The 13,224-nt window shown below is 44.0% G+C and overlaps 1 protein-coding gene across 1 annotated transcript in view; it reads right to left on the minus strand.

The window, feature by feature from the left end:
* Window positions 1-13,224, minus strand: part of DDX31 (DEAD-box helicase 31) — a 42,542-nt gene that overhangs the window by 14,950 nt on the left and 14,368 nt on the right. The window contains exons 15-17 of the mRNA XM_082068012.1: window positions 10,161-10,211; window positions 8,017-8,156; window positions 2,677-2,758 (exon numbers count right to left, since the gene is read on the minus strand). Coding sequence (XP_081924138.1) covers window positions 2,677-2,758; window positions 8,017-8,156; window positions 10,161-10,211 — 273 coding nt within the window. The remainder of the gene's footprint in view (window positions 1-2,676; window positions 2,759-8,016; window positions 8,157-10,160; window positions 10,212-13,224) is intronic.

Below are 13,224 nucleotides of genomic sequence, written 5' to 3' on the forward strand. Positions count from 1 at the left end.
ACAATAAAACTAGACTGAGGTAGCAAAGTTCTTCCTTAAAACAGCATGAAAAAAATAAAAGGAAAAAAAAAAAGGAAGGAAAAAAAAAAAAAGGCAGAAAGCCAGGCTGTAACATCTCCTGCTTCCATTATACTTCAAAACAAAATGAAGGATTTTGTTTTAATAAAAACTTTTTACTAACCTCCACACACCTCCTCTAGAACTCACCGAGTCCCCCTGCCCCCCTCCATAAAAGTTGAAAGATCAAATTTATTCTCTTTGTAGGCAGGTGAACATTCGCACACCCAGACATAGCCACATATATATTTTATACACCTAAATATAAAATATACATTTTACAGGCACTTCAGCTTGCTCCCTAGCTGCACACCGAAGCCCAAAAAATACATGCTCCAATGTGGTACTTATAATGGACTTGAGTTGAGGCGATGAGAACCGGAGAGCATTATAATGAGGTTCCTGTGTGCACAACTATAATATATACATTACTCAATGTATGGCGAGCCGATAAGCAAAACTAATGCCCTCTGGAATGGCAGCATCACCAACGGGTTGGGTCCAGCTCCTCACGAGTCCTCAATCCCTCTCTGACCTCTGCCACGTTCCATCACGCTCCCAGCTTATCGTACCATCTTTATGGCAAACGTACAGGATTTAATAGAGACTAACTCTCCTGAATACTTGGAAACACGTCCCTGCGGCTTCTGAGGAAGGTCTGCAGACCACTTACAAGCCTCTAATGGCAATAAAATACAACACTAACAAACAGAATGAGGCCTCTCTTGCATTTAATACATTTTTCAAGGAATTCCTGAAAAAGTCTATTTGATATTGACAGAACTACTGTAATTTCATCCCTATTAAATGATAAAGTTTATTTTCCATAAAGAGAGACTCTATTTCTCAGTCCCAATCCTTTCAGATTCTGAGTCACATAAAAATAGGTTATTCTGTATTTACGAGCTCCTGCCGCAGGTTCAGACCATCCCATGGCCAGGGTGGATCTATCTCAGCTCCACGGCCAGGGTGGATCTATCTCAGCTCCAGTGAAGTCACCAGCAAAACCCTGTTGGCTTTGAAGGCCAAAGGAAGAGAAGAACTCATTCCCACCTTTGACTGCAAGCGAAAGGAAGCAGCTCCGGCTGCACGTGTACTCACATACAGCGCCTGGCAGGCTGTAATATGAGTAATATGTTGTCTGTTTGGTTTTCTAAATTTTTTGAAGGAAAAGGAGAAAAACAAAAGAGTGTTTAGAGCATTCTGTGCTTAGCTACGCAGAGTATTTTACAATTCGAAAGTGTGTTAGGAATTTGATCAGTCCTGGTAGCAAACAGGCTTGTTAGCTTTTCATTGCTGTGCCCAAGCTGTGCTGAGATGTCTAGGTGAGAATGTTCAAAATGGATCAATGATTTTGAACCTTCTCAAGCACTGGGCTCTGACGTTCAGTAACATTCAGCGGGCTTTTTCTCCTGCCACTTTTCAAAAGCCAAATGATCATCTCCTATAAAAAAACATTATCTTTTTCCCCATTTCCCATGAAATAACACTTGTCCTCAAGTCCAGAACAGATAATATTCTGTCCCACACCAGCAACAAATTTAAAGTGCAGTTTCTGTATAAATATAATTGCTGAAAAACTCTACAAAGGAAATGCAAAGTTACCCACCTATAAGCACCTTGGGGAGAAAAGGAAAGTATTTACACACGTAAGAACTATTTAAAATAATTTCTGCATTAACAAGTAACACCTAAACTTTTAGGTATTTGTTGAACGAGCTAAGAGGTCAAATTCTAGGCATTTAAAATGCAGATGTTACAGGGTTATTTCAGTGAAAAACTGTGCAGTGGTGGGAAAGCGCTTTAAATAGAGCTGTATCTCCGATGAGCCACAGATCTGGCTTTCTGTGAAATATAGGACACGTAAGAGAACTGAACGCCTTTCAAAAGCGTGTTTACCAAGAACACCACAGCTCCTAACAGTCATCGCAGGAAACGAGAAGGCTCATACGTGGTATAACAGAAAGAACGAGCAGGCAAAACAGCAACAAGAGAGGGGAAAAAAAAGAGCATGCTGCATCATGCTTGATGCATTCTTGACTTCTATTCAAAACGAGCGTTCTTGGAGGATTTAATTTGCCAGAATGCAGAAACGCCTGTGACATCGATTGCGTATGACTGAGTTCTGTGAATGAGCAACTTGAAGGCAAACCCAAAGCTTGCTGAAATCCAACGAAAAGACGCCTGTCAACCCAGTGAGCTTTGTTTTAAGCTCCAGGTAAATACAGATAATAAAAAAACCTAATGTAACACATCACCAAATACATTTTACTCATTTCTTCAGAGAACTTTTGTGATCTCCAACAGCATCTTAGTGCAGAAAAGCCAAGGAGAACAGAAATATCGTGGGGAAAAAAACCCAAAGCTTCTGCAGCCAGAAACCTTTACTCTCTGTTACAAAAGTATTTGCTGAAGCATTGGAAGCTACTGCTTTTTGGGGACAACGGTGTAAAGATTGGACAATTGTGAAATAAGGCAGTGCTATCATTATTTGCACTGCCTGACATCATGGATATAACCACCCTCGTATTGTGAAGACAGAAGGTAAGGGAGGAATACTGATGATGTTTAGCTGGTAAATGAAAATCAGAGCAATATTTAGTCAGCAGAACAACTCACCTTCCTTCCTGGTCTGTGCACCTTGAAGCGATCATCCTTCATCAGGCTGGATAACACCTTCTCCATCTTTATCTCTGAAACACTGAAGCAACAAAGACAAGAAATTACAATTTCTCCTGCTTTTCAAATATAGCGTGTAACGAGCCACAGGCTGATAACGGAGAGCAAAAAGATTGAGATTTACACATTCAGCTTAAGAATTTATCCCTGAAATACATGAAGTCTTACTGGTGCTTTCCCTGGAACAGCGACACAATTTTACCCACAACCTTGTCACTGCTACAAGTGACCAACACACACTCAAATTCTAACAGCATCAAAATAACTGATGGTGGACTTGCAGTTCTCCCTGGTTCTCAACAAAAGTAACTGATTGAAGAAAAATAATATGGCTTTTAATTATACTACTGTTGTTTTTATAATTTTTCTTTCCTTACATTAAGTAGCACCATGACAACTGGGAAGCATAAGAAATTCAAAACAGAGTTGAAGCAGCTCATAACACTAATGCTTCTTGTAGATTTGCTTTATAACTATAAACAATAAGATCTGTAACCCCTACTTTGAACCCAGAGGGTGTCGAACCTTTTATTGTACATTAGGTGCCACAGGCAGGGAGCAGAATGCGCCTGCATTCGGTTGCTTGTGCAAGTGTGAGACTGACTGAGACACACACGTCGAGGCTGGAGAGATGTGCTCCACTTACTTTGCTATTATACTTCTCTTTCATCATATCTCCCCCAATTTACCTTGCAGATATCATTCAACCCTCATTCAAAGGAACACACTGCCTTGATGTTTCCACACGTTTGTTTCCACCCATGTTAGTGACCATGCTCCCAAAACCAAATAGCTAAAACTAAAGCTGTGTAAAGACATAGCTACTCCTTCTCCTCGTGACTCGAGCTCAGAGGGTAACAATGGGATTCCAAGGAACTCTTCCGATCGAGCCGACTCTCCCACAGGTTCCTTTTCCCCGGTCACGTCATCATTCTTTCCCACATCTTACATCATTCCAACTTCTTGTTACATCGCTTGGGTCAAAGCTCAGAGACACGCTCACCCTCCAATTCGTTTATAGCTTCAAAACCCACCTCTGGCACAAAATACATGGTTTGATTTCCTTCCCTCTCATCTGAAGTGTAAAGCCAAAGCCCAGCCCCTTAGGGACCCCGCAGCATTACTTTAAAATCCAGGAGGCTCCGTCAGCTGTCCTGGCCAGGCTTCACACCGGGCATTTATTTTCATTCTGTCGACTCACATTCCTCCTGTAGATTCAACCAGATGATTTATTCTCCACTGTTGCTTGCAAGACACCGCTGGGCACTGTCATGGCCCAGATACTGGAAACGCTTACAAACCTGCTTCATTTTCAAGTGACTGGTCCTACTTAGAGGTGCATTTACAGGAGACTAGAAATTCTTCATCCTCTTTAACGCTGTCTTGTGGGGCACAGGCACACCAGGTGACACAGCACAGGAACAGCTGTGCAGCTCCAGGCCATTAATATTACAGCTGCATCCAAACTGGGTCCCATTTCCAAGGGAATTTAATGATAAAAGCTGAAGTTTGTGAGCCCAAATGTTCAGCAATGCGCAAAGGACATCACTAGAAGAGACTGCTTTTCTTTTTATACCATGAATACTGTATGGAAGCCAAGGAGTTTATTTGGGGTTACACCAGTCTAAGGAAGAGAGAAATCTTGGGGGTCCAACAGTTCTCAGCCTCCGGAGTCTCAGGTGGTCAGAAAGACATACACAGTTTCTGAAAGGAAGCATTGCTGATTTTCTTCAATTTGTAAAGTGTAGAAAAGAAATTATAACCCCAAGGATATCCCCTTTCTCTTCACTCAAAGATCTCCAAACACCTGGTTAGGAGGAATGGATTGATTTTTGCCAAACTAACAGTAACTATGATCCCCGCCTGTTCCCCGGTCCGTCCCAATTAAAGCAACAAACACCTTTACTTTTGCAATCTGCCTTTTCAACCTCAGCCAGCTCACCATCACAACATAAGGAAAGGAAAAGGCATGGTCCAGAGAATCAGACATTGAGCCTGGAAGGTACAGGTACATCCTATATGGGAGACAAGCCCCATCGCTGCGCAGCTGGGACTCCTGATGTAGCAGATTCCTCCGCAGAAGATGCAGAAAGGCGGGGGAGCAATGGGGGAGAAAGGGAAACGGACCATAAAAAGACAACTGAGGGTTTCTCTTTGAAAACTATAACAGTAAATTAAAACATAAATGGCAAGCACTTACGCAAGAGAAAAACCTTCCTCCCCAACTCCCCCCCAAAGGTTGCGTTGACGCCGCTATGAATGAAAACGTCAAAGCCCCTGACATTGATTTGTCTGCGATGTCACCCCCCCTCTGGCGCGCCGCCAGCTCGCAGCCGAACAGATCCGCGAACTCGGTTCGCAGCGGGGAGCATCGTGCGAGGGGGGCAAGCACAACTGGGGAGAAGGCAGAGAAATGACTCGTGCCTTCACGGTGATGCGCTTCCCTTTATAAATTAGTTAGGCTGCCGTTAGGAGATAAAGAAATTATCTGATAGCTGTCGAGGCAGGCGCTGCTAGATTGCAGTTGAAGGAACTAAAAGAGACATAAGGGAGGAAAAAAAAAAAGTGAACCTCACTGACTTTCTTCTGCTTCTTGCCTCCTCCCTTTGAAGGGAAATCTGTTAGTTATGCTTAGAGCTGAGACAGAACATTTTGGAGTCTAACCTTTTTTTTAAAAAAAAAAAGAAAGAAGAAATGTACAGAAAACATGAGTGTGCACACACATTCACAGTTAGGTGGAGGAACCACAACTTCAAGCCACACAAAGACCGAGAAGAAAGTTGCTGAGAGCGGCATGCGGCTTTCTCGAGCCCCACCGGGAATTCCTGATCTCAGCAGAGCCAAAGTGAGATCGTTTTGGCAAAGGCAGACGCTGCCTTTCCACCGTGGAAGCCAAGGAGAGGCTTCAGGTACCAGTGAAAATTAATTGCGAGCGATTTCCAATTTCAAAGGCAGTCATCCCTAATTCCAAAGTGGATTTTCATCCAGGAACAAAGCCACGTCTGCTCTCATTACTTCCGACTCTCAACATTTCTGGACTCGCTCCCATGCACGCTGGGGTGGGTGGAGGGGCGTAAGAATAAACTCCGGGTCAGATCCTCATCTACTGCAAATCAGCACGGCGCTGCTCATTTACACCAGCTGAAGGCTGCAGGGACCCGTCTCGTGCTTTGTCTCCTTGGAAATACATATTTTATGAAGTATTTACATTTCAATAAACCCAGCGGGAATTTCATTTAAAAAATAAAAAATAAAACAAATAAACCAAATCCACAACGCGCACTCATCCCCAACAAAAATAACCCCGAGAGATTTAAAAATTAAGCAAAGACTAAAAAAATGCCAACTCCAGTAACTCGTGCAGTCCAAGTCAAAAGCTACAAAGACTTAGGATAAAGAAACAAAAATTATCAGTGCTTAAGAGGATCGGTGACAGTCCAACACATGCTGTCTTTCGCCCTCGCACTGAATTAAATTGTCAGGATTATCACCATAATGCTCTGTTTATGAAGGGTAACGGCAATTTGTGCTGATGGCACTTGCTGCCTTGAGCTTCAAGCTGCCTTCCCGCATCTTCACTGTAATTCATCAGCTCTTTTCTATCCCGTTGCCCCTTCTCACACCATGCGCTAGAATGTGGGAAGAGCAGAGGACACCTGACTGCAAACAGGCTGAATCGCCCACCCTTGTCAATTAGAGGCTCATTTTCTTCCATCTGAAGAAGGGGGTCAAGGAAGGCGAATTATACTCCTCCTTTGGCAAGTCTCTTACCTGCAGGGCAGCACGTTTTATGAAGAACATAAAACAAACAATCAAGAAAAGACAATTGCCAGAGTTGTTTGGTTATTCTGATTTGAGAAGCGGAAGAAAAAACATATTCACATTAACCTTGCTCTGCTCATTCGGCACAGTCTTCTACAGACTCCTGAAGAACAGTGGTTAGCTCAACAACAGGTCTCCTTAGCAGATATAATTACCAGTGTGAGTGACACTCCTCCTTAAACTTGTTAGAAAACAATAAAATTGGATAAAAGCATTAACATTTAAAATGAAAAAAAGGAAATTTCCCTCCCCTTCCTCCAACACTTCCAAAATATTTTAAAATAGAAAAATAGAACTTTCCACTTGGAGTTAAAAATTCACAATTATGTGGGATTTCACCTTTAAATGTCAGTGCTGTTTGTTACATGAAAAAAACCCCTGTCAGCTTAGCCCTCCATGTCTTGCTGGTGTCTGCTTAATAGATAGTTACCTGGGATGATGGATGGCTCTTTGTTAGACCACTAAATGGCTCACAGCCTAGAATAAGCCTGTATTTACTGCCAACATTTGTTTGTTTCAAGGATGCAAAACCAAATTCGACTCCAAGCAGCTCCACCCGACATAAACACCAGAAATAAAAGGGAACTAATTTGTGCATGAGTTTACAGGGCTCCATCAGCTCTGGTACAACACGAAAGGGACTCGGCTGATGTTCTGGAAGGCTGAGAGACAGGGAGCAAGGGGAGTCGCATCCATCCGGCTGCCTGCTGAGGAGGATGGAGACCTGACTGCGCTCCTGACCAGCAATCCTGAGCGAGCTGGGGGTTTTCTCCACAAAAGGACCATTGCGCAAGCAGAGCCGGACTAAAATCTCATGGTGTGTTGGCCATCAGGTAGCTGCACCTTGGGCTGGTCTTTACCCTCCAAGCTGGAGCCGGTGGAGAAGCTTTTTCAGCTGGCTTGAAAGCACATCCTACATTCGGTCTGCAGAGTCCACCCCCGTATCACCCTCCAGGACCATCCTGGGCACTCACCACTCGCAAAAGCCTCTACTATTCCTGTCACAAGCCACTTACACACCAATTACCTGCAAGATACGACCCACAGCTCGCTAGCTATTTCTCCACCGGATCTCTCCTGAAGAGAAAGCACCATCCCTGACAAGATGGTGCTAAGCCGGCAGATGGCCAGTTAGCATCTGACAGGCTCATTTGACTTGTGATCTCTGCGTAGCCACGTTTTGAACCCGGGGCCAGAGAGATAACAATGGAGTGTAAAGGATCTCCGAGTATCGTCTCCTCTCTGCCCCTCACCACACACTCGCTCACGCACAATCTGTCAGGCTGATGATTTTCACACACTTTCCTTTTTGCCTTTTGCTAGTCTGGGGCCGGTCCTGGATCACAAGAATTAATAAATTCTTATTAAAACCTGCACGAGACACAGTCCCGCTGAAAGTGCCATGGAAGGTTAATTAGCAAGGATGAGCTGAAACTTTTGTTCGCGTTTCTGACTCACTTAATCTTGTGAGAAGCCAGCAAGCTGACATATTCTGCCTCCGAAGGCGCCAGGACAAGCAGGCTGTTCCCGTGACAGCCAATGCGAGCCGTCCTCCCGATCCGGTGGATGTATTCCGCAGGTGAAGCCGGCGCGTTATACTTCAAAAAGGGAACATGAGAAGGGAAAGGAGGAATTAACAGAACACAGCATGTTAATTATAAACGAGACGCTCAGCCTGTTCATCTGAAACAAAAGGGATCTCGGCAAAAGCACCTCCCTCGGAACTGGCCTGTTTATAAAGAGCCCGTCGGGCTCATCCCTGTAACCATCACTCAGCCCCCTCAGCCGCGGCAGTTTTTTGACATGTGAATGTGACACATTGGCCAACTTTCAGATAATAGGACAGTTTCCCCATCTCAGTGTCTCTCTTTGCCTTTTACATTCTATTTCTACACAGGCACGTCAGGAACATGTTTGCTTCGCTTAAAAAATAATAAATCAGCTCACAAAGAGCTCAAACCAAGGGGCCCCCCAGGACTGCCCATACAGGACGCTGCCTGCTCTGCTTTTGGGAGAAAAGCCATAAAACAAAAGATGATGGATTCAAATTTGGAGTTGGGTTAAATTGCTTTGTTCGTATTAAAGCAAAAAATGGCTGGTTACTCATTAGAAACAACCTAAGAGAGATGGGGGAGTAAGTCCTTTCAGCAGTGTATGATACAGGTAGCAATCGGCTTCCCATCTATAACTACCAGGCACTGCAGAAATGTTGCTTAAAGCCCCCCTAACATAGCAGTGCCTCTCATTTATTTCACTGAGGATCAAAACTGCCCAGCCATTTGCAGGATCTGATAAAGGGTGACATATTTCCCTCCCTTTAACCTCCCCCTATTCTCTCCACCCCCCCCCCAGCCCCCCTTTTCTCTAGAAAAATGAACATGCACAGAGATACTGCTCAGAAATGAGCCCTCAGCAGTTTAACTGGAAAAAACCCAACAACCAAAGCCCACTCTAGTGTTTATACCTGTGCCCTCTGGCAAAGTTTCTACTGGCTAGAGGTGTGAGTAAGATGCTGTGAGCAATCTAATTGCTCCCTGCAGGTCCTTGCTCTTGGACGCAGCTCTCAGGACAGCTGAGATTTCGCCTTCTGGACACACAGAAGTCTCCCAGGGCTTTAGGTAATTTGCACTACGTTCTAACACTGGCAACTATATCTTTGGTTAAATTATATTAATATACAGATCTGGGAATTAAAGACTTCACTTCCCCAGCCTTCTCCAAGTAGCTACTTGCTACACAATCTTTCTTTTTCAAAACCACAAAATTAAAATCAAATCTGCTCCTGAAGGGATGAGGTAGAAATTAAAGGGCTGTGTTGAGGGTCTGTGCCCTGTTCTTTTTACCCAGGTGCCACTTGATACAAGAGAATCTGTGGATCAGTTTTTCCCCAATTCAACTAACCTTTTTTTAATTATAAATCTTTTATAAAAATGAAATCTACCTCATGCCCCCACTTCCCCCTTTGAAACGACAGGATGCTATTTTTAAGGTTCAACCCATCTCCCTTAATTCCTACTTTTTTTCAAAGCCAATATTTCTGTCAATAGCAATGTGGCAGGTTTTGGGTGGGGTGTTTTTGGTTTTTTCCTTCCACAGAAAACCTGAATTATGCATTTCTACTGAAATCCGAATGCTTACAGCTACCCAGCTCCGACCCAGCAAAGCCCCACGTGAAACATTCAGGTCACTGTACAGCCACCGTTGAGCTACTCAAAGTTTAACATTAGGATTGCACTTAAACTCCTCCTGGAACTGCCTCTCCAGCAAGCTCAGAAACACAGAACGGCAGGAGATGGCCAGTACTTCACAGGATTTGGCTTCCTATGGGGGGGAAACAGGGTGTTTCCTCCCAGCCAGTGGAATATTATTACACCACTGATGATACTGGAGTTATTGAAGAGGAAAACAGACTGTCAAAACCAAAGGTACGATAGCAATGCTGTATCTGAGCAAAACCTTGAGTCACTGCTCTGCAAACCTGGGTCTCTCGCACCTGTAGGCATCGGCACAAAGCAAACTGCAGAAAGAGGGTCTGGACTGGAAAGGGATCTCAAGACTGCGCTTCATACATACGTACACACATACACACACAGCAAACCTACCTGAACAATCCACGTAACTTGAGGCAGGTCTAGTCCACGTGCTGCAACATCCTTTAAAATTAATAAGGAAAATACTTCAGTAAAAATGCTTTGAAGATGTCAGCAAAGTGAGAACTCTTCAGTGATGGCGATTATGCCAGGAAACAACTGCCTGTGCAAATAGGAATTTTATGTATCTAGTTTGGGGAGAGACAGGCTGAAGGTCAGAAATAATATTGAGGGTTTAAAATGTATGGAATATTGTTAACAGACTAATGCAATAAAGAATGTTCCACTACTATGGCTCAAAGCCTGGAGGATATAAACCCACTAATTTCAGGAAGGTGGTGTTGAATTATTGCTGTCTGCTACTGTCCTCTTACATTAGATCTGAGAAAACCAACTGTCTCAATGGTAGTGACAGCGTTGGTTCTTCAGTTTGTCTCATCGATGAAAACAGATCTTCTTGTAGGCACCTACTACCTAAACATTGAGAGAGGCAGAATTAAAGCGATGGAAGGCAGCTCTCCTTCTCAGCATAACTTCCTCCAGAGCAAGCCTAAGAACTAAAACCAGGCTGCTCCTGATGAAAAAGAAAATGGCCTTGAAGCATATGGCCAAGGATCCTAAACCCTGAGTGGAATGTTCAAAGATGCACTCACCTCCACCTACAACTAATTAACTGTTTCCTAGGTGATGGTCTGAAGCTGAGGAGCAGATGACTTACAGGTCACCTGGCCCTATGATAAAAGGCCAACAAACAATTTAGCGGAATCTGCAGGAAGCTGAAGTACAGCTTGAGGAGAGGGAACTTCGGCTGCCCCTTAGGTTTTCACCAGTCTGGCTTTGATTTGGAGAAACAAAACTCAGCCCTAAAGAAAAGTGTCTGAAGCTGCTGTCAGGAGTGTTATTTGATGTGCCAGCTGGTGAGAAAACCCATCAACTTGGAGAGAACTTGAATGAGACCCTTTAGTTACCCACAGCCAGTATAGCTCAAAAAACATGTCCTTTCAAAGAGAAAAGAGAGTTTAAATACTGTTCAAAACAGAGAGGTAGTGCAAACATGTTTCCATCTCCCTTCCTGATTTTCTGTTCATTAGTAATGTCCTCACATACTCCTTGGATTTCACATTCACCGCGTGCAATAGCAGAGCAGGTGTGCAGATTTAACTCTGTTAGGAAATGTTTTGGAACACATGTATCTTTTAGCTAGTTGCAAAATAGAATATATTAAGAACGTAAGCAGGAGCTTAATGTACTAAAAATGTGTCAGCCACCCACTGAAGTGTTTTCATGCAACTCCCACACACGTTAAAAGACGAGGAAGCTGATGTTTTGGCAGCAAAGGCCCTCCCATAAGCACTAGCCAGGTTGTTTTGTGGCTCCAACTGCAGTAAAAGAGGAGACACTTTCCACAGCGCCCACTCCGAAACAACAGACACTTTCGCTCCAACACGCTCATTAAGAACGACTCATTCCCAGACTCGGAATGAACAGATGTACAAAAAGCCATTTAAAGGAGGCTGGAGAAAATAAATCAAGAGAAGTCGGGGAACGTGTACAGCAGTTACCAGGATAACAAGATTATAAACTCTACAGCACGATCAGATGGGAGAGCTGACGTCTGATTCCTATCTGGGTGGCTCGTATGTACTTCCAAGCTGACAAGTCTTTGTTTTTTTGCCTATACTGTGCTCTTTCTCACACTCAGTAGTCTATGAGATCTTGTGTTTGATGAGATGGCGCTACCTTGAGACAAGGTCAGTTTACCCAAAATAATCTCAAGCCATCCCTGTGGTCAGGAACAGGCACCTTCAACACACAGAGGAGAAGTAGATGGCAGGGGCAGAACCCATCCCTCTCATCCAACAGGATTCTTTTCCTCCTCTTCTAAGACACCTTTTCTTAACACCTCCAGCTGGGAAACTACTGCTGCAGCCAGTATCGTTCTCATGTGCATTTGTCAAAGCAAGCAGGAAAGTTGAAAAGGTTAACCAGAAGCCTAATAAATAGCCAGGGACAACATTTTAGGAGGATGTTCTCTCCCATCATCGGCCTTGGATTCACTATTGCCTTCACAATGCCACCAACTCTGCTCAGCTGTTACTGACACACAACAACAGCTACTCTCCCGGGGTTTAACTTGGCTTTCTTTCAGAAGCGTCTTGGGATTTACTGGTAATTGGAGTGTTTTGCAAACTCTCAAAGATTCCTCAGTATCAGTCCACCTGCATCTCCTATAGCTCCTTTTCCTCAAAGACCCCAGTACACAGCAGCAAGGTAGAATTAGGATGAAAAGTTTGAGCTGATTTGCTTTTTTCCACTGGCAGAGCCCATGAGCTTTTTGCTTCTCAGATCTCTAGAAAAATACCTGTGGGTCAGCTTACCAGGAAAGGGAATACAGCTCAAACCTACCCAGTTTTACTAGCACTACATTTATTTCACATACAGAAGCACTAACCTATTGCCAGTGCTCTTTCAAGAAGCCCAATGGATTTCCAATGTACTACCCCTCCCTTTTCTTTCCACTGCCCCAGTCAGCATTGCCCTTTCCATGCACGACCACCATTCCTTAGTAACAAGGAAATCAAGAATCCAACATCTCAGCAGGTCACCGCTGAATCCCTTCAACGGGCAATGGAACAAAGAATTAAGTGACCATCTCACAGCAGCAAGGAGAAATAATCTCCACTGGTACAATTGTTAAAGAAAGCCCAGATGCCAAGCAAACACCATAATCTGAAGCTTTAACCGGGTTCCTGCCCTGATCCCAGCTGCAAGCCACAGAACGGGACAGGGCCAAGGTACAATCCGCCTGCAGACCCCCAGAAACGCTGGAACTTAGCTCCCAACAGTTCATGTTATCAGCCTGTGCTCGCGGTGCTGGGGTACAAACGGGTGGGTGGAATGGAACGGGGGACAATAAGGCCATCCCAAAAGTGAGGCACGAGGCACATCCCTGTGGAATATCAGAGCCAACGCAGCCACAAAAGTTTTGCAAAGGCTTTGGTTTGCTCAGTCCCTCTCCCACAATCTAATTAGGGCAAAGGAAATTGCTAAAGTTGCTTTTGAAAGACACTCAATG

Source organism: Streptopelia decaocto (assembly GCF_964273445.1).
Source record: "Streptopelia decaocto genome assembly, chromosome: 17".
Taxonomy (NCBI): domain Eukaryota; kingdom Metazoa; phylum Chordata; class Aves; order Columbiformes; family Columbidae; genus Streptopelia; species Streptopelia decaocto.